Here is a 19,160-nt window from a genome sequence, read left to right as displayed (position 1 = left end):
CCTCTGAGCAGTCCTGGGCCATCTGCTGCTTTAGCTGATCCTTCCCCATCCAGAGACACCAGGTGCTGAGCCTGGGGTCCTGATGACCCGGGACTGCTCAGAGGCCAGAAGGAGCTGCCTGTGGAGCAGGAGGAGGGGGCTGTGCAGTGGGCCACCTGAAGGAGTGTGGACTTTGGGTCTGTCCATCTGCACCTGTCTTGCTGTAAAGCCTTGAGCAGCTCACCCCACCCACTTCCCCGCCCACCCCCTTTGGATCTGCATTTCTTCATCTGCAGCGAGGAGACTGAGCAGATGAGGGAAGGCCACCAGGTTCCCAGAATCCTACTGGAAATGGTCAGGAAAGATTTAATTGGATGACCAGGCTGGTCAGGCAGGGGTGCTATGGCTGTGCCCAAGACCTGGGCGGGCAGGCTGGCCTAGTGTTGTCACTGTCCTGGCCTGCCTTCCCTGGCATTGCTGGAACATGACCCGTCTCTGGTTCCCTTGACAGTCCTGGTGGAACCGAATGTCCAATCGGTTCCGCAAGCTCAAGCTGATGCAGACGCTGCCCCGTGGGCTGTCCAGCAACCAGCCCCTGCCTTTCTGTGATGAGCCCGAGCCAGCCCTGGACTCCACCATGAGGGCAGCCCCCCAGGACAGGACAAGCCGCCTAGGGCTCCCTGATGCAGCCCCTGTGACCAAAGACAGTGGTAAGGAAGGCCTGAGGTCTTGGGTTCCTGTCCCTTACACCTCTCTGTCTTGGAGAAGCACTTTTTCCTTCTATCAAGTGCAGCTGGCTGAGGCTTGTGGGTGGGGCTGTCCAGCAGTCTGCTCTGCACCCGCCGTCCTGGGATGAGGCCATGTGGGAATGTGGCTCTGGAGCAGAGCGCTGGTGTGGGCACAAGGGGCAGAGGTGGGACACGCTCCTGCACATAAGATGGGATGGGCAGAGCTGGCCAGTGCCCAGGTCACGGGTTCCTGTCCCTCATGCCTCTCATCTTGGAGAAGCGCTTTTTCCTTCTATCGAGTGCAGCTGGGCTGAGGCTCGGTGAAGCGCCTTGAAAGAGGGGAGTCATCTGTGGGGGTGGGTCGTGAGCTCGCTGACACTGGGGCCTTCAGCAGACTGGACGTCTTTGTCCAGCTGCTGACACATCTCCATACTCGGGGAATATCGATCAGGTGAGAGCTTGTGAACCGGGACCAGCTCCTTCGGCACCACTCGCCGAGACAGACTATTGAGCTGGGCGCTGCCGTGTCTTCCCCAGCACAGCGGTGGTTTATGGAAAAGCTTGACAAACGCTCCTAGATGCCTTTTAGATGCTTGCCTTCTATTAAAATATTGAATACCAATTATTATTAAATATTTAGCCACTCAGGAGGGCCGGCTTTCCAGAGGAAGCCTGCCAGTCACTCACCCTCTCCCCACGGTCACGTGGGAGGGTCATTTCAGGAAATTTCCATTTGTCTCTCAGGTCCCGGGAGCACAAGAGGAGAAAAGGAGGATGCATTATTGACCACCATGGTGAGTCGGGGGGCCTCTCTAGAAGCACGTCAGTCTCTGCCAGTCACCAGGTGATAAAGGAGGGATGTGGGCACTGACCTTCCTTCCTGGTGGCCACAGAAGGGGCTGGTGATCAGATGTGTTGCAGAGGGAACATCTCTGGCTCCAAGGAGTCGGGACAGATGCCAGCCCTAAACCCAAGGCCCTGCGGCTCTCGGGGCCAGACCTGGGTTCTCGGGCCGGGGCTGAAGGGTAGACCTGATGGGCAGATCAGACATGAAGACTCTCCACTGTGGTTACAGAGAGTCAGGGGAAAGGAGGCTAGAGGGAGGGTGCCTTCCAGCCTGGGAGAGGCCTCACTTTCCTAATCTATAGACCAGAGATGTATCAGGATGAGATTCAGCAGTGAGAATGAGCAAGTCCCTGAATATGGTGGTATACATAAGGCAGAGGTTTATTTCTCTCAAATAGAGACTAGGCACTGTGGAGCTGGGGACCTAGATGCCTTCTACCTATAGTTCCCCACGCATGAGTTCTATTCCCAAGGTCGCCTCCTGCTCCACAGTGGGTGCCAAAGCTCTGGCTCTTACTGCCTAATTCCAGCCAGCAGGGAGGAGGGAGAAGAGGCGGCCAGGGGTCCATGCCAGCTGTCTTTGAAGAAGTTTCCTGGAAACTTGCACACATCACTTCTGCTTGTATCAAATTGGTTAGAATTTGGTCACATGGCTCCATCCTGCTGCCTGGGAAGCCGGGCAGTAAAGCCTGTTCCAGTTGGTCATGTGCCCGAGTAAATACCACGGATGTTATTTCTAAGATGCAGAAGGCAGATACTGGTGGACAGTTTGCAGTTTCTGACTTTGGGGTGATATCTGTCAGGGTTGTGATTTTTAAATGAAAGCATCCCCAGGAAATTCTTAACCTGGTGCTTGGCCCAGAATAAGCTCTACTGTGTGACCTTGGGTATGTTATCTTGCCTCTCTGGACTTGGTGTTTTGTGGACTAAGAGCCTGGTCCTTCAAGTTCCTTTAGTGCTAAAACCTGATGCTGGCCAGCAGAGGGCAGTCTTGGAGAGGACAAGGGAGCAGTCACTGGCCCAGAGGGCAGGGCATCAGCAGTGCCAGGGACTGCAGAGCCCAGCCAGCCTCCCTGGCCCAGGCAGCCACATGCCCTGCCCTGCAGCAGGTGCGCATTGATGGCCCCCACCGGCTGTGGGAGCTGGGGCTGCTCCACATTTAAATACGTTATCAAACAGCAGCAGTTCCATTCGATAGGGAGTCAGAAATGCTATTATAGGAATTTTAGAAGATGCATAGATTCAAGAAAGGAAATAAAATCACCCTTGATTGCACACCCAGATAGAATCGTGGTTGACATTTTGTGGTATATATCTTTTGAGTATTTTTCCTAAGCATTTTTTAGCATCTATGAATATGATATCATGTTATGTATAATAATAGCAAATACCACAGCACTTACTAAATACCAGTCCCTATTCTGGGCGCTTTACGTATATTAACTCATTTAATCTCCCAGAGAGCCCTAGGAGGCTGACAGGATTACCTTCTCCCCTTGCTGTCTGGGATCCGATTTATCAATTCACTGGGACCCACCGTTTTCGTGTCATTAAACACTCTTTAGCCACATCATATTTAATGACCCAGCGGCAGGACATTCCATCTGGAGTGTCTTTCTCCAAGACGGGCCCATCGGACTTCAGAGCGTCTAGTGTTGGATGTCTGGACGTCTCTGTGGACTGTCTCTGTTCCTCCGTTGCCCCACCACCTCGTTGTTTCTCAGGGTCAATGTCTAGAAATGGAACTCCCGGGCAAAGGGTGTGCATGTTGTTGGCTTCCAAAAAGGCTGCAGCAACGGAGATGGGTAGCCGGGAGTAGAACCCCCAGGCATGGTGGGTTTGCAGCCGTGAGGGTCCAGGCCAGCCCCCCACTTGCCAGATGAGGTTGTTGAGTCTAGAGGGGACAGAGCCCCTTCGCGGACCCTACAGAGGCAGGACAGTCTGTGTGGGAACCTAGGAGGCCTGCTCTCCTGCCCTGTAGGTCTCAGGGGCCATGCTCGCTGCCCCACGGGGGATGGCGGATGGCCCATGGCCCTTCTGGCCCACTGAGTGGGCGTCTGCAGCCACCGGCACAGAGCTGCTGCCTGCCGGGCTCCCGAGGCGGGTTAGCTGTGGGGTGCCCGTCCCCACCAAGCGCCATCTGGCACCGCGTTCGCTGTCTTCTCTTAATTAAAGCGAGCGTGGACCGTGTGAAGGCTTTTCCTTGACAATCCTACAGTCATCACTGTGTGGATTTTATACTGACCCCCCCCCATCACATTTTCAAAATGTAAAATTACAGTTGAAAATGTCAGCGGCGGGAGGCGTGGCTGGGTGGGCTGAGAGGTGGGGGCTGGGAGGGGAGCGTGCCTGGGCTGCAGCCCCTCACCTTCCTCCCTCAGCCCCAGCTCTGCTCAGGCTGGGGGCCCTGCAGCTCTGCACCCTCATCCCGCCCACCTGGTCCCGGGCCGTCCTGTCCTGTGCATCTGGAGTGCTCCCCCTGTCCCCCCAGCCTCACCACGCCCTCCCTCGGGCTGGGTTCAGGCCACCCTCTGCGTTCTCTCCTGCAGCAGGTGCCCCCGCCCTGCCCTCCCCGTGTCCTCTCCCTGCAGCAGGTGCCCTTCCTTGTGCCCCCACTGCCATCTCTTCCTTGGCTCCCTGTCCCTCTGTCCCCCCCTGTCTTGCTGTAGCTCCGCACTGTGCTCAACCCTTTCTAGGAGGAAAACTGGCCCCTGGCTTGAGTGGGTGGGTGGCTGGTGGTGGTTCTGAGAGCAGGGGTGGCCCCTCGGGGTTGGTCTCACCCTCAGTCTGTCTTTGCAGCTGCGAAACGGAGCCCCCTTCACCAGACTCCCGAGTGACAAGCTGAAGGCCGTCATCCCCCCCTTCCTGCCCCCTTCCAGCTTTGAGCTGTGGAGCTCTGACCGGTCCCGGACGTGTCCCCACGGGAAGGCGGACCCCGCCAAGACTGTGCTGCCCCAGAGAGCCAGCAGGGGCCACCCTGGGGGCAGCGGGGGCACTGACACGGTGAGTCACCCGTGGAGTTCCAGGCAGAGGGACCTCAGGCCGACTGGTAGTCCCCTGCCTCTTGAACAAGGAGACGTGCAGCTACCGAGGGGGGGAGGCAACCTGGGAAGCCAGCATGAACCCCCTCCTCATCCTTGGCTTAGGCACCTCTCGGGCAGGTGTGAGGAAGGGGACAGCACTCACAGGTCTTGGGGACTGGGACACAGACATCTCTTCTGGGGCTGCCACCTGGCTCACTGCAACTTTCATTCATCACTACCAAGTGCCCCCAGGGCACCCAGGCCAGAGCCAGGAGGGCCGGACAGTGGGGAACGGAGGCCCTGGGAGCTGGCAGGTCCCTGGAGATCCCCCACAGTGGCCACAGTGATGTGCGCTCAGGCTGTGACGTGAATGGCAGTAGGCTGGTGGGGGGCTGTGCAGGGCCCCCTGGAGCCCTTGGCAGGGAGGGTCTCGGGGACCTGGGGCAAGGGCCAGTGGTGCAGGGCCAGCTGCATGGATAAAGTCCCGAAGGTGCAGAAGGGACCAGCAGGAAGCTAAGGGCTTCCATGTGATGGGCAGAGCAGATCAGGTCATGGAGGAGCGAGGCCAGCGCTGGCACTAGGGACCCAGGGAGCAGGAGGCTCTGAGCCGGCTGGGGGAGGGGAAGACATTCCAGCCAGGGACCGGCAGGGACCCCTAGGGAGAGGCAGGCTGGGATACGGGAGGTCACTGGCTATGCTGGGCCGAGGGGTCTCGTCCTGGGAGTGACTGGGCCTGCCTGGGGTTCCCAGTGAATGACAGGGTCAGGTTCTCTTCTTGAAGGGCCCTGGGGTCAAGTGAGACCAAAGGGAACGATGTCAAACAGGCCCAACCTGAGCTGATGGGTTCTCAGAAGATGGGACTGAGCTCTTGGGGGCCAGCAGGCCGGTGCCGGGCAGGGCCAGCCTGCGCTCCTTGTGGTCCTGTGCATCCACAGGGAGGCGCCGCTGTCCCTAACCACCACTCCGCCTGGTTCTTGCAGACTCCCGTCCGGCCAGTTAAATTTCCCAGTCTCTCCAGAAGCCCAGCCTCTCCTGCCAGTTCTGGAAACTTCAACCACTCGCCTCATTCCTCAGGTGGCTCCAGCGGGGTCGGGGGCATGAGCCGGCACGGCGGGGAGCTCCACAGCCGCTCAGGTGGGCAACCCCTCCGGCTGGGGGCTGCACCTGGTCCCAGAAGTGGCCACGCGTGCTGTGGGGTTTGCAGTGGGCGTTTGCCTTGCTGGGCGGGAGTCCGGAGTCTCTTGGGTTGGCTGTTGCAGTACTAGGGACTGAACCTCGCCCTCACCCATGCTGGGCCAGCTCTCGACCACCGAGCTACACCCCCAGGCCCTAGATTCACATTTTCATGGATGTATGAGAAACTATTTTCTTCCTAACCACCGTTGCTTACACAACTCAACTTGTTACGCAGAGTCCCTTATGCACCCACAAGTGACCAGCATTAAGATTTTGGTGTTGGGGGCTGGGGATACAGCTCCAGTTGGTAGAGTGCTTGCCTCACATGCACAAGGCCCTGGGTTCAATCCCCAGCACCACACTGCACCCCCCCACACACACACAGATTTTGGTGTATATCTTAGCAAAGTGTCTTTATGCATATTAGGAATATTTTTTGGATGAGGCAACTGGGTCTCAGGACCCAGTGAGGTAACTTGCTCAGCGTCACACAGCTCTTCAGTAGCAGAGCCAGGACCCAGGGGTCTGACCTCAGAGCCTGCTCTCATAGCCACGGGCCTTCCTGAGCTGGGCGCTGCTGGCCCGAGTCGGGTGCTCTGTAAACAGCAGCTAGTGCTCCTTGCAGTGCTGGCCCTGGACGCTCACTGTCTCCCTTTCTTTCGTGACTCAAGGTTATGGGTAGCCTTGGTGAAATGGGAAGAGGGAGAGTGGCCACTGGGGATCAATCCAAGAAGCAGAGCACCCCGAGGACCATGAGACCCAGGGAAGAGCAAAGCCAGGCTGCATTGTGTCCGCCCAGCCTCTTCCCCACCCCCAGCAGTGCCTCTGCTGCATGGTGGCCACTGCCCGGCCGCCTCCCAGTCCTGGGAAAGCCCTGCCTGGGCCGGGAGTACTCAGGCCTGTGGTGGTCATTCCTGTTTCCATCTCCTCAGGTGGCAGCGTGGATAGCGTCTTGTCCCAGATCGCTGCCCAGAGGAAGAAAGCAGCCGGCTTGTCGGAGCAGAAGCCCAGCCAGCGGTCCAGCCCTGTGGGGCCAGCACCGGGGTCCGGCCCGTCCAGCCCATCCGAGCGTCCCGTCTCTCCTGCGGGCACCGCCGTTCCCAGCAGCAAGGTACTTGTCCTGTGGAGACCGCTCCTCTTAGGCTCACAGATCTGTCCTGACATGGCCCCATGCCAGGCAGCACACTGTGGCCACTCTCACACTGTCACCAGGGACAGGGGCTGTTGTGGAGAAGGGAGGGCATCAGGGACCTCCGAGGGGGGCTCAGAAGGATGGATGAGGAGCCAGCTGCATGGCGGGAGGGGCAGAGCATTGGTGAGCCTGTGGAATGCAGGAGCAGCTTCCTGGTGCTTCAGAGGCGAAGGTACCATACGGAGGGGCTGAAGAAAGGTGGGAGGGATGGCTGTGCCTCACCTCCCTGCTTCTGGTACCATTCCTCTATTAATGCAACCTGAGAGCAATCACCACACTTAGTGTCTCTGGAGTTTGCAGTGGGTGTTTACAGACGCCTTGCTGGATGGGAGTCTTTAGTCCCTTGAGTTTTTGATTTTGTTGTTTGTTTGTTTTGCAGTACTAGGGATTGAACCCAGACCCTCACCCATGCTAGACCAGCTCTCTACCACTGGCCTTCACCCCAGTCCCTAGATTTGTGTTTTCATGGATGTATGAGAAACCGTTTTCTCCCCAACCACCTTTGCTTACACACTCTCTTTGTTATTCAAAGTCTCTTGTGCCGGGGGTGTGTGTGTGTGGGGCCTCTGAAATTAGGTTCCTTTTGCAATTTAGCTCCAGAAAGTTTTTCCTCCTGTACGCAGGAGCTTCATTTCCACTGTGTTCAGAATTGTTGGTAGAAAGGAACGATATAATTAAGTTCTTTTTAGAATTCAATGACAGTGGGGGGAAGGCTCTACTGATGTTTTGATATATTTTCTTTTATCAGTAAGAATTCATGTAATTTTATTTCTCTTTCTGTTTTTGCTGCTAGGAAGCCCACAACTACTCAAGTAAGTCTGATAGTCTGGGGCTTTTGAAATCGCTTTTCTCTTCTCTGTTGTCTAAAATTTCTGTTGTTGGATGATCTTATTAGATGTATTAGACATGATTAGCTTCTTTTAACTGGTGTTGGCAATAGGCATGTGTCTAAGTGATAAATCATACTACCTATTATCTGGCTTGATGTGTCTGTCCTATCTAATCTATATGCACAGTTATTCTGACGAAAGAAAATGGACTCTTTCAAAAGATGCATTCAGGAGGTAAACTGGGAATGATCCACTGCCACCATCACCTGGTACTCTTAGCATGGTAACAGGCTCTAACCTTGGCAGCTGTTTAAAAATTCAGGTTTCTGGGCTCTGCCCCACCATGGCTGAGACACCCTGGGTTTAGTCTGGGGAATCTGCTTTCCCTTAGGGAAAGCCTGGAGCCAGCTGCACCCAGGGCTCTTAAAGACCACTGTCCTGCATGGAAGGACCCAGAGCGGGCAGCATCAAAGTGGAGACGTGAAGTGCTTTTTAGAAACTCTCCGAGGAAGGCCAGAAATTAGGATTCAAAACAAGGGATGCCTGGATCTGGCCTGAGACAAGCCACGTGCCACCCTGGTGGAGTGTGCACGGGGCTGGCTTCCTCCACCCGCACGGTCAGTGTGCATCAGCCTTTGGACAGGTGGACAGGGCAGAGTGGGGGGCCCCGCCAGGCCCCACGGCCCAGGGAGTAGCCACAGCTTTCTCTTCCTGCCCTCAAGGTCAGGGTTTCAAACAGGAAGCGCTTGTTGAGCTTCTGAACCTGTGGAGCGGCAGGTAGGTCTGGACAGTCCTGGTCTGGGGTATCCCTCACCTGTCTGACTGTCAGGGGGAGTGGCCAGGACAGCTGGGCCATGCGTGTCCACAGCAAGCTTGGACTTGTTCCCCTGGCAATGCCCAAAGCAGGAGTGAAACCAGGCACGGTTTCTTAGGGCATCAGCGTGCCACCCCTGGGGGCACGGGGCTGCCTAGCAGAGGGCGGGGCCCTGGGAGGCCTGGAGATGACAGCCTGGGGACAGTCAGTCTGCCACAGCAGACAGGCAGAGGGCAGTTCCCATGTAAATGATCTCATCTTCACCTGTCCTTCCTGGTAATGCTGCCCCTGTGGTCCGGGGTATCACATCTCTTTGCTCTGGGCTGGGATAGACAGGTCTTATGGGATATCATGATGATCACCTGCTTAATCAGGAGCTCTGCTTGGGAATGTCTTTGTAGAAAGAAGCAGAGGAAGGGGTGTATTAATAAAAGTCTAAGTAGCTTGTTAAAAAGAATCTTTCAAAACCTAAGGGAGGGACTTCTTTTTCCACCCTGGGATGTAGTTAGCTAGCTAGAGCATTAAACGCTTAGTGGTAGGAAAAGTCGCACTTGCTTCCAGGCATGAAGACAGTTTCTCTTTGGTCCCTCCTGAGCTGTTGAAGATGTCTGATTTTTAGCAGGAATTACAAGATAAATAATAGTTAAAAACAAAAACACCCCAAGAAACAAAGCCGTCTTGAGAATAAGACTGAGGTATGACACAGGTGTTGGAGTTTTAAATAACTGTGACTGACGTGGTAAGGGCCCTAATGGAAAGTAAGGACACCCAAGGTCATATGAGTAACTCCTGCAGCAGAGAGGTCGAAATCCAGTGGAAACGCCAAAAGACACGGTTGCAGAGATGAGAACACAAGAGATATTTTTGACAGACTTGACACAACCAAGGAAAGAATCAGTGAACTTTTATATAAGCCAATAGAAAGAAATCACTCTCACTGGCTGGGCACAATGGTACACATTGATAATCCCAGGGCCTGAGGAGGCTGAGGCAGGAGAATCACAAGTTCAAGACCAGCCTCAGCAACTTAGCAAGGCCCTGAGCAACTCAGTGAGATACTGTCTCAAAATAAAATCTAAAAAAAATTATTTAAGGACTGAGGTTGTAGCTCAGTGGTAGAGCACCTCTGGGTTCAATCCCCAGTATGGAAGGGAGGGAGGGAGGGAGGGAGGAATCACCCTGACTGAAATAGAGAAGGAAGGTATAACAAAAACTCCGGACTCCCAAAAGTTATGAGAATGGTGAGGCAGAGGGAATATTTAAACAGATGTGGTTGATAATTTTCACAAATCAATGACAGATAGAAATCCACGGATCCTTAAAGCTCAGAGAATCCTCAATAGGAAAATGCCAAAGAGATCAACACACCTAGCTCTGTTATGTTGAAACTGCTGAAAACAAGATGAGAAAGTCTAATTAAAGGCAGCCAAAGAAAAAAGAAATCACACCCTCTGTCATGGCATCTTTAAACCGGCCTGAAGGAAAAACACAGCCATGCCATCTCATAAAATGAGCTGGGAGGTGTTCTCTCCTCTCCTGTTTCTCTGGGCGAGGTTGTGGAGAATGGGTATTCCTTTTTCCTTAAATGTTTGGTAAGATTCGCCAATGAAACCAGCAGGGATTTTCTCTCTTGGAATTTTAACTTACAAAATAAGTTTAACAGAGAGAAGGCTGATTAGATGATCTGGTTCTTCCCGAGAGGGTGCTTTGCCTTGTGTCTTTCTCTTGTCTTCATTGTGGCATTTGTGATGCGGAGTTGTTGTTAGTTCTCCTTTATCACTGTGATGTGGGGTCAGTAGGAAAATCTCCTTTTTCCTTCCTGATGTTGGTAATTTGTGACTTTTTTTTTTTTGTTTCATCCATCAGGCTAAAAATTTATCGGTGTTATTGGTGTTTTCAAAGGATCATCTGCTTTCATTGATTTTATTTTTTCATTTTTCAATTTCACGGATTTCTACTGTTATCTGTCATTTGCCTCCGTGAGCTGGCTCTGTGTCTTGTCTTCTTTAGTTTTTTTATGGCAGAAGTTGAGATTGCTCTGTAGCCATCTTCATCTTGTCCAGGACAAACGTTCGGTGCTGTGAAATCACCTCTCAGTGCTGTTTTCCCTGTACCCTACGCACTTTGATACATGTCTTTATTTTAATTACAGGCAAAATTTTTTTTTTTTCACTTCCCTCCATATTTCCTCTTTGGCCCAGTATTTAGAAGCGTGTGGTTCATTTTGCTGTCATGTGGGGGTTTTCTAGAAGTCATTGTGTTCCTGGTTTCTCATTTCATTTCACTCTAGTTCTACTTCTGTTCCTTGGGGTATATTGAGGTCTAGTTTTACTCCCTGGATGGTGATTGATCTTGGTGAGTGTCCCAAATGCACTTGAGGAGAAGGTGCGTTCTTTTGTAGCTGGGCAGGGGAGGCCCCGCAACTGTCAGGGGCACTTGGCTGGTGGTGTCCTTCAGGTGTTCTGTGTGCCTACGGATTTTACGTCTGCTTGTATCGATAACTGAGAGAGGAGCATTCAAACCTCTCACTGTAACTGTGGATTGGTTATCTCTCCTTTCATTTCTGTCCATCAGTTTTTGCCACGAGTAATTCGTGTACACATTTAGGGTGGTTACTTCTCCTGGAGAATGACCCCAATATCGTGATAGAACGTCACGCTTACCCCTGGAAACAAGGATATGTTTTTATGATGTTACCAAAAAAATAAAAAGTGACAGACCAGTAACCCTCATGAATATAGGTGTAAAAATCTCCCCAAAATGTTAGTAAACAGAATCCAATGATACATAAGAAGGGACACACACGCTGGCTCAGTGGCATTTATCCCAGGAAAGCAAATCTAGATCCGCAGTAGCAAATCAATCTGTGTGATTCACCAGGTTCATAGACCAAAGAATAAAATGCAGGAAAAGCACTTAACAAAATCCAAAGTCCATGGTGATCAAAACTGAAAACACACTAGGCAAGGAAGGAAACCTCCCGAATCTAATCTAAAACACCTCTCGCTGGCATCACACTTACTGGTGAAAGACCAAGGGTTCCAAGGACTTCTCACCCCCAAGCACTCTCAGTTCCATATTAGAAACGACAGCTAGCACAGCGAGGCATGGAGAAGAAATCAAAGGCATGCAGATTGGAAAGGAAGAAATGAAGCCATCTCTCCTCCTAGAGGACATGACTGTCTACACAGAAAACTTCAGAGAATCGACACCAAAGCTCCCAGGACTAATAATGAGTTCCTCAGGGTCAGTGAACAAAAGTCAGTTGAATTTTTTTTTTTTTATGCTAGCAGTGGATAAATAGAATTTCTTAATTTGAAAGTTAAAAAATATCATTCACATGTTAAGGGCATTTGTGAAAATGAAATAATCTGAAGTTATATGGAAGTGAATACTTAGGTGTAAATTTAATGAAACATGCAGAAACTATAGGTTGAAAACTCTGAAACACTGATAAGACAGTGAAGCCTAATATAGTTGTGTTGCAGTGTGATCTACAGATTCAATGTAATCCCAATCAAAATTATGCTTTGTAGGGATCTACAAATAATTGTGAAATTTATATTGAGAGGCAAGGAAAAAAAAAAAAACCTAAAGGAGCCAAAAGGATTTTTTGGGAAAAAAAATGAAATTGGACATCTCATATTAATTTTAAGACTTCCCTTAAAGCTACACTGTGTATTAATGAAAAAACAGACTCACAGATCAATGGAGCAGAGCAGAGGGCCCAGGAATAGACCTGCACAAGACTTGTTCACGTATTTATTTATTTATTTTTAACAAAAGTGCTAAGGCAAATCAGTAAAGTCTTTTCAGCTGAAAACTCTGGAATAATCAGATGTCCACACGCAAGAAAATGAACCTTCCCTCACGTCTCACAGCTAATATAAAAAGGAACTAGAGAGGCATTATAGTCAAGAGTTGAAAATGAAAAACTATAAAGCTTCCAGGAGAAAACACGGGATCATGTGTGTGTGACTATGGATTTGTCAAAGAACGTAAGCACTGGTTACCTGGGTTCCTGTGCGTTCACGTGTTTCCTTGCTCCTCTCATAGGAGAGGCCCCGTGAGCCCCCGTGAGGCATGACATCCCAGTAGCAGTGAGCAACCTGGTGCCCAGACTTTGGTTTCTAAATACCATTCTCCAACAAAAGGGATCACAGCGCTTTGGCAATGGCTCATTCCCAGGACTGAGGCAGAGGAAATGCAAGATGAGCATTTTGTGGTATCAGAAAATAGGGAAGGAAATGCTTTTTTAAAAAGGTGGGAGGAGGGAGGGAGGGGTGCAAGGTGTTAAGTCAGGGACCGCAAGAGAGGTGTGTGGAAGCTCTTGTATCTTTGCAGATCTTCTGTGCATCTAGAATTATTTTCATATAAAAAGCTCTCTGACTCTTGCTCACTGCTACTGGGATGTCATGGCTCATGGGGCCTCACCTACGAGAGGAGCAAGGAAATATGTGAACGCATACTAACCCAGGTAACCAGGGCTGTCAGTACTGTATTCCTTGACAAATCCATAGTCATACAGATATGCGCCTCTGTCTGTCTCTCTCTGTCTTTCTCTCTCTTTCTGTCTCTCTTGCTCTCTCTCTCAAGCTAAACAATTAAAAAAGGAGAAGGGAGGAGAAAGTGCTGAGTGTCCTTTGGGAGACGTGGGAGGTGGCAGCATAAAAGCAATACACGGAGAGCAGAAGGGCCTTGTGTGTCTGTCAGAGCCAGGCAGCTGGGGCCCAGGAAGGAAAGGGGACTCGGTCAGGGTCGCAATGCTAGTAGCTGCAGGGACAAGCTTCCTGCCAGTCTCCTGGCCCTTAACGTGCCTCTTGTCCCGCTCTGCTTGCTCCCCTACGCCCAGCTCTGCTTAACATGCCTCTTGCCCCCCCACAGCTCTGCTCCAGTGGATATTCCTGTAGCTGTGTCCACTTTGCATAGGAAGTAGATTCCCAGGTCCTGGCCCGGCATCCTGTTGTCGGAAGCCACCTGCGCTCCCTACCGTGGCTCGCTGCTCTCATCCTTTCTGCCCTCAGAAGCAACAGCTTATGTTCTCTTCAGCAGAAATTGGACACCAGCCCAAGGCCGGCCTCTGGAACCAGCTCGACCTCCAAAAGCACCTCCCCGACCCTCACGCCCTCCCCTTCACCCAAAGGGCACGCTGCGGAGTCCTCTGTGTCGTCCTCCTCCTCCCAGAGGCAGTCCAAGAGCAGCGGGGGCTCCAGCAGTGGCACCATCACAGACGAGGGTGAGTCCCCAGCCCTGAGCCTCCGGCTGTTCCCACTCCATGGTGACCTGGCATCAGGCAGCCATCAAGTGCCCTGAATTGCTACACCCTAGGTCAGGTGTGTTTGTTTTTTTAAACAAACCGTCTCACCCTTCCCAGAGTCTGCTTGTATTTTTGTCTCCACTGTGCTAAAGGTGTGGTTACGTGCTCTCACAGGGTTTTTGAATATAGGTGAGTTTTGTTTATATGCACACACACCCATGGACGGGCTGCTCCAACACACAGTTATTTGCTTTCCCTAAACCTTCTACAAATCGGGATTATTTCAGTTACAAGTGAGGGGATCTCAGTGACTTAAGGGGGAGAAGTGCCTATGGTAGGCTTCAGGCATGTCCACATCCAGGTGCTCTGGAACTGTTTCCCAAGTGCTGATAAGCAGCTTCACGCTTACTGTGATTTCCTGACTAATTTTGCAACCCCAGCAGAAAAGAGCTACTTTCTTAGTAGGTCCAAGCAAAACCCCAGGGGGTTTATCTTTTGTTCCTCCTTGACCATCCTTGTCTATCTCTGTGCCCAGGTGGTGGGATGTATGGATGGGTGGACTCAGGTCTGGCTTCTGCCTTGGGAGAGGATTCTAGTCTGCCTTGCTGATGTGGTGTGGATTAGAAGAGGCAGTGAGGCACTGCTCAGAGGAAGGTGGAAGTGCCGTTCCAGGAGGGAATGGGCCCAGGCAGGCAAGGGCCCCTGATGTCCACTGCAGCCAGGGACGCTGCCCGTGGAAGGTGCTATCAGGTGCATTGCTGGTAGCTCAGCGGCTCCTTGCAGGTGCTGGGGAAGAAGGTGCCCAGAGCTTCTGCAGCGCAGGGATGAGCTGGAACCAGCCACAGGGCCCTGGCCATGCTGGGCTGGTAGATGCCCACTGTGGCTGGAACCGTCTTTTTCTGGGGCCTGCCTCTTCTACGGTTTGGTGAAATCCAGTTAATCAGTTACAGAGGCTTCAGAGATCCACCAGCCACCTCCCTCTGCCCCCCACATGTCCTGCATGGAGTCTGAAGTCCCCCTTGAGGGCCTTCAGGAAATTGAAACCCTGGAGATGCAGGGTTAGCCATTTCTCCTGTGTCCTCTCCCAAGAGTTGAGCAGGACCTGTTTGTACCACCCATGCCCATCCTGTCCCTCTCATTCGTTATAAAAGAAGGTTTGCAAAGCACTAACTGGAAGAAAGAGAACCAATAGCAATTTCTTTCTAGACTCATGTTTCTGGTTTAGAGAGCCTGGTTTTCCCTTCTGCAGTCCTCTGGTCCTGAGACAGTGAGACCTGTAGAGTGTCACAGGACAGGGCTGCAGTCTGTCTTGCAACACAGGACGCAGCCGGACCTGAGTTCTTGGGACAGTACAGTGTGCCCTGCCGGCTTCAGGAAGAGTGGTCCTCCTGAGGGCCTGAGAGGAGACGGGGCAGCTTGCACCGGAGCTGAGTATTAGGTGCACAGGAGACGCAAGAGCGGCCAAGGGCACAGCCACTAGGAAAAGCCAAACCACATGCCTTTACAATTAAGGTCTATCAGATCCGAGCAACCCTGTGTTTAAAACAGCATGCATGTAAAATGTTAGCACACTTGGCCATTACTGCAGTCTGGAGGTTTTTGTGGTCCCAGTGTCTGCACGGCAGGCACACCAGGCAGTGCTGATGGTCACCACTCTGCCGTCTTCCCAACTCCACTGGCAGGGACAGTACCTTGGCAGTCAGAACCAGCAGCCATTGAGTATTTACACCACAGAAATCGGCAGGCACCACCCATCAGGGCCTGACGGATTGTGTCGTAGATTGTCCAGATGTGATTCAGACAGTAATGGGGGGAAAATGCTCATTGTGAAGGTTCACCTTAAAATTGTGTCACACCTGAAGCCATCATATCATGAACAGTGTGAAAAAAATCGAGGATCTGTTCTTTATATTTGAAAACCATTATCTGATTCAGCCAGCTTGCTCACATGAAGTTCAAGCATATGTCTTTGTTGTTGCATTTCATCTTGTTCACGTAAACAAAACTATCAACCAGCATTCACGCTGGAACAGCTCTCCTCGGCTGTGGATACCAGAGCAAAGATGGGTGGAAAGCATTTGGTGAGGAGCAGCAGTTGGCCGTGTGGAATTTGCAGGAAGGAGTCTCGTGGATTCTTGTTTGAGAACAGTGCTGTGCCTCCTTGATATCGGGGAGCTCTGGGACGAACCTGGGTACCCACATAAATGCACGCACTTCCGCCTCAGAGAGCCCTTTGCCGCTGCGGAGGGGACAGCGTGTGCAGGGGCAGCAGAGCCGAGAGCTGGTGTCATGAGTTACAGGGGACAAGTGTGGCTTGAGGCTCAGTTTCTCAAGAGCCTCCTTCAGGGAAGCTTCCTCCAGTCCCTGGGCTGGGTCCAGTGCCCTCTCTATCCCCACATCCCCTTTGTCACTTACCCTTCACTGTAGCACATGTCACAGGAGAGAAGTGGCACAGCAGTGCTAAGCACCTTCCAGGAAGCCAGACCACAGGGGACCAGCCGTACGACCGTAGTCAAGATCTGGTTCCCAGCCTCTCTGGGCCTCGCCTCCCTGTCCTCCTCTGGGAACGGGGACGGCAGTAGAGTCCACCTCGAGGTCGGGAGGCTTGAGAGCCCATGGACCGTCCACGTGTAGGGTGCCCAATGACAAGAACCGTCACGAGGGTGACAGCGGTCATGCCCGTCGTTTTCTCTTCCCAGCCACCCTGGGCACTCTCTGTGGGGACCCCCCATCCTTGCCCACCCCGCAGGCATCTCTTCCGACTCACCCACTGCCTCAGGACCTTTGCACCTATCAGGCCCTCTCCCTGGATGCTGCCTCCTGGTCTTCCCCTAGAGACCTGCAGAGTGTACCCCTTGTGCTGCTCAAGTGTCTCTTGATAAGGGAGGCCTTCCCCAGCGGCCCTCCGTGGAACAGCACCCTCTGTCCCTTCATCCACCCTCACCCTGCTCTCTGCTTCCCCTCTCCCTGGGCCATCAGCCTGCGTGGCGTCTGTTCTGGCTGAGCCTCCAGGTGCCTGGTGTGGGGACTCTGCGTGGCCTGTCTCCTCAGCACCCAGACCTGGTCTGGGCCTTTATTCTGCCTGTTCCGATACCCAGCACCTTCCCTGGCCTGTCCCCTGTCTTGCTGGTCCTCTCTGCTGTGTTCTTCAGACCTCCGCACACTTAAGCCAGCCCCCACGTTGGTCTGGAGCTTGCCTGCTGCTCTCTTGGGTTCTTCTTAGACTCTCTGGCCTTGGCGTGTTGTCCTTGGCTGTGTGTCATTGTCATTCTCTCACACGAGGAGGCGGGGCTTAGTCCCAGCTGTGGGCGGGGGCGCTCTGCGGCCTGGTGGGGGCGCTGCAGTGTGGTCTTCTCAGCCTCTTCCCAGGGTTGGCCCCTGGTGGGGGCCGTGGCCAGCAGGTGGCTCAGGTCCCACTGCCGTCCTCCCGTGCAGGAACGCACTCAGATCTATGCTGCTGTTTCTTGTTGACTTTCAGGGGTTGGCTTTCATTTGAAATAAGATGACACTGTGCCGGAGTTGGAAGACCAATCTTGATATGTTTTACCAAATTCTAAAATCCATTATTTTTGTTTCTTTCTCATCTTGCCTGCTTGAAGATGAACTGACTGGAATCCTTAAGAAACTGTCACTTGAGAAATACCAGCCTATTTTTGAAGAACAGGAGGTAAGAGTGTTCCTTTCGGATGTCCGTTTACATCTTAGTGTTGGGGAAAACAAAATAAATCTTTGTCTAAGTGTCTAGTTCTCCTTCAATCCTGGATCGATCCTCTCCACCGAGACAGCCCCGGACATGGAAGTCGGGTCCAACCCCCTAGTCCAGTTCACCGTCACCCTGAAATCCTGGGGCTGCCACACTGCAGTCGGATTTTGTAATCTGAGTGCTGCTCTCTCTAGAAATGTCTGTCCTGAAAACATTTTAGTGGCACAGGACTGAGGAGCAGGCACATAGTTTTAAAGTAGACCATAAGCGAATCCTGAGGAATCTGCCAGAAGCATCCGGACCTGGGGCCTGCGGTGATCTCAGAGTTCATATTAGCTTAAAAGCATGAAAATCCCATTTTTAAAAATGACTGCTCTGCTGTCTGGCAGGGCTTCAAAACGTTAAGCACAGAGTTATGGTATGACCTGACAAATCCACTCCTGGGTATGTCCCCCAGGGAGACAAAGGCACAGGTCCCCAGATGTCCGAGGCAGCCTTATAATGGCCCGAAAGTGGAGACAACTCAAATCTCCCATCACCTGAGGACGGATAAGGAAAATGTGGTCCCACTCTAGTGAAGTATTTGTCAACCATAAAAATGTCACAGGCCACAGCATGGGGAGTTGAAAGCATCATGTTCAGTGAGAGAGACCACTCACTGCTGGGCGCGGTGGCGCTCGCCTGTAATCCCAGTGGCCTGGGAGGCTGCGGCAGGAGGATCGTGAGTTCAAAACCAGCCTCAGCAATTTATCCAGGCTCTAAGCAACCCAGTGAGACCCTGTCTCTAAATAAAACATATAAAAATAGGGCTGGGGATGTGGCTCAGTGCTTAAGCACCCCTGGGTTCAATCCCCAGTACCAAAACAAAAACAAAACAAAAAACAAATGAACAAAACCGTCACCAAAGGCCATGTCTGGTGTGGTCCCATTTACGAAGCGCCCAGAGCAGGCCAACCTGCAGAATAGAGCAGTGGTTGCCAGGGGCTGGGAGGCGGGGATGCTTGGGGTCCAGGGTGACAGAAATGATCTACAGCTGACTATGGCCATAGCTGCATCGCTAAAGGTCACTAAATTATATACTTTAAGTGGGTGAGTTACGTGATGGGTGAATTCTATTTCAATAAACTGTTGAAAAGTTTACTATTTTAGCCCAATAAGACTCTTCTGCAGGCCCACCGGCCACCCGGTCGTAATCCCTGGCTCAGAAAGTTCTGGTGCCCAGGGCAGCACATGGGAATCATCGTCCTTACAGTGCCCATTGTGACAGCCACTCATTGTCCCCAGAAAGGTCCAGACACAGCGAGGTGTTTGGGTTTTGGTTAACAGGTAGCCGGTGCAGGGTGCCCCTCCTCGGTTTGCCTTCCGGCTGCATCCCGCCTGCCATTGCCGCCTCCTCGGCCTCTGAGACCTCAGTGACTTTTCTCACTTCCAAGAAGTCTTTCCTGGTGCCCGGGGCTGCCTGCTTTTGCTTGAAATGCTCCGTGTCTTCTCGGCGTGTGCCGGGCACACACCCCGCGCACGCTTCCGTCTCTTGAGGTGCTCGACTCGGCTTTGTGAGGCGACGCTTGTGATTTCGTGGCTTCATCCCCATTTCTCCAGCTGGCATGTTGGG

General features: G+C 52.4%; 1 protein-coding gene across 1 annotated transcript in view; it reads left to right on the top strand.

Moving 5' to 3' along the window:
* Positions 1 to 19,160, top strand: part of Anks6 (ankyrin repeat and sterile alpha motif domain containing 6) — a 46,950-nt gene that overhangs the window by 17,177 nt on the left and 10,613 nt on the right. The window contains exons 7-13 of the mRNA XM_077797929.1: positions 491 to 689; positions 1,452 to 1,501; positions 4,353 to 4,556; positions 5,557 to 5,710; positions 6,685 to 6,863; positions 13,638 to 13,824; positions 17,445 to 17,512. Coding sequence (XP_077654055.1) covers positions 491 to 689; positions 1,452 to 1,501; positions 4,353 to 4,556; positions 5,557 to 5,710; positions 6,685 to 6,863; positions 13,638 to 13,824; positions 17,445 to 17,512 — 1,041 coding nt within the window. The remainder of the gene's footprint in view (positions 1 to 490; positions 690 to 1,451; positions 1,502 to 4,352; positions 4,557 to 5,556; positions 5,711 to 6,684; positions 6,864 to 13,637; positions 13,825 to 17,444; positions 17,513 to 19,160) is intronic.

This window comes from Urocitellus parryii, chromosome 4 (genome assembly GCF_045843805.1).
Source record: "Urocitellus parryii isolate mUroPar1 chromosome 4, mUroPar1.hap1, whole genome shotgun sequence".
NCBI classification, from domain to species: Eukaryota; Metazoa; Chordata; class Mammalia; order Rodentia; family Sciuridae; genus Urocitellus; species Urocitellus parryii.
Note: the sequence above shows the minus strand (reverse complement) of the source record. Positions and strands in the feature narration are given on the sequence as shown.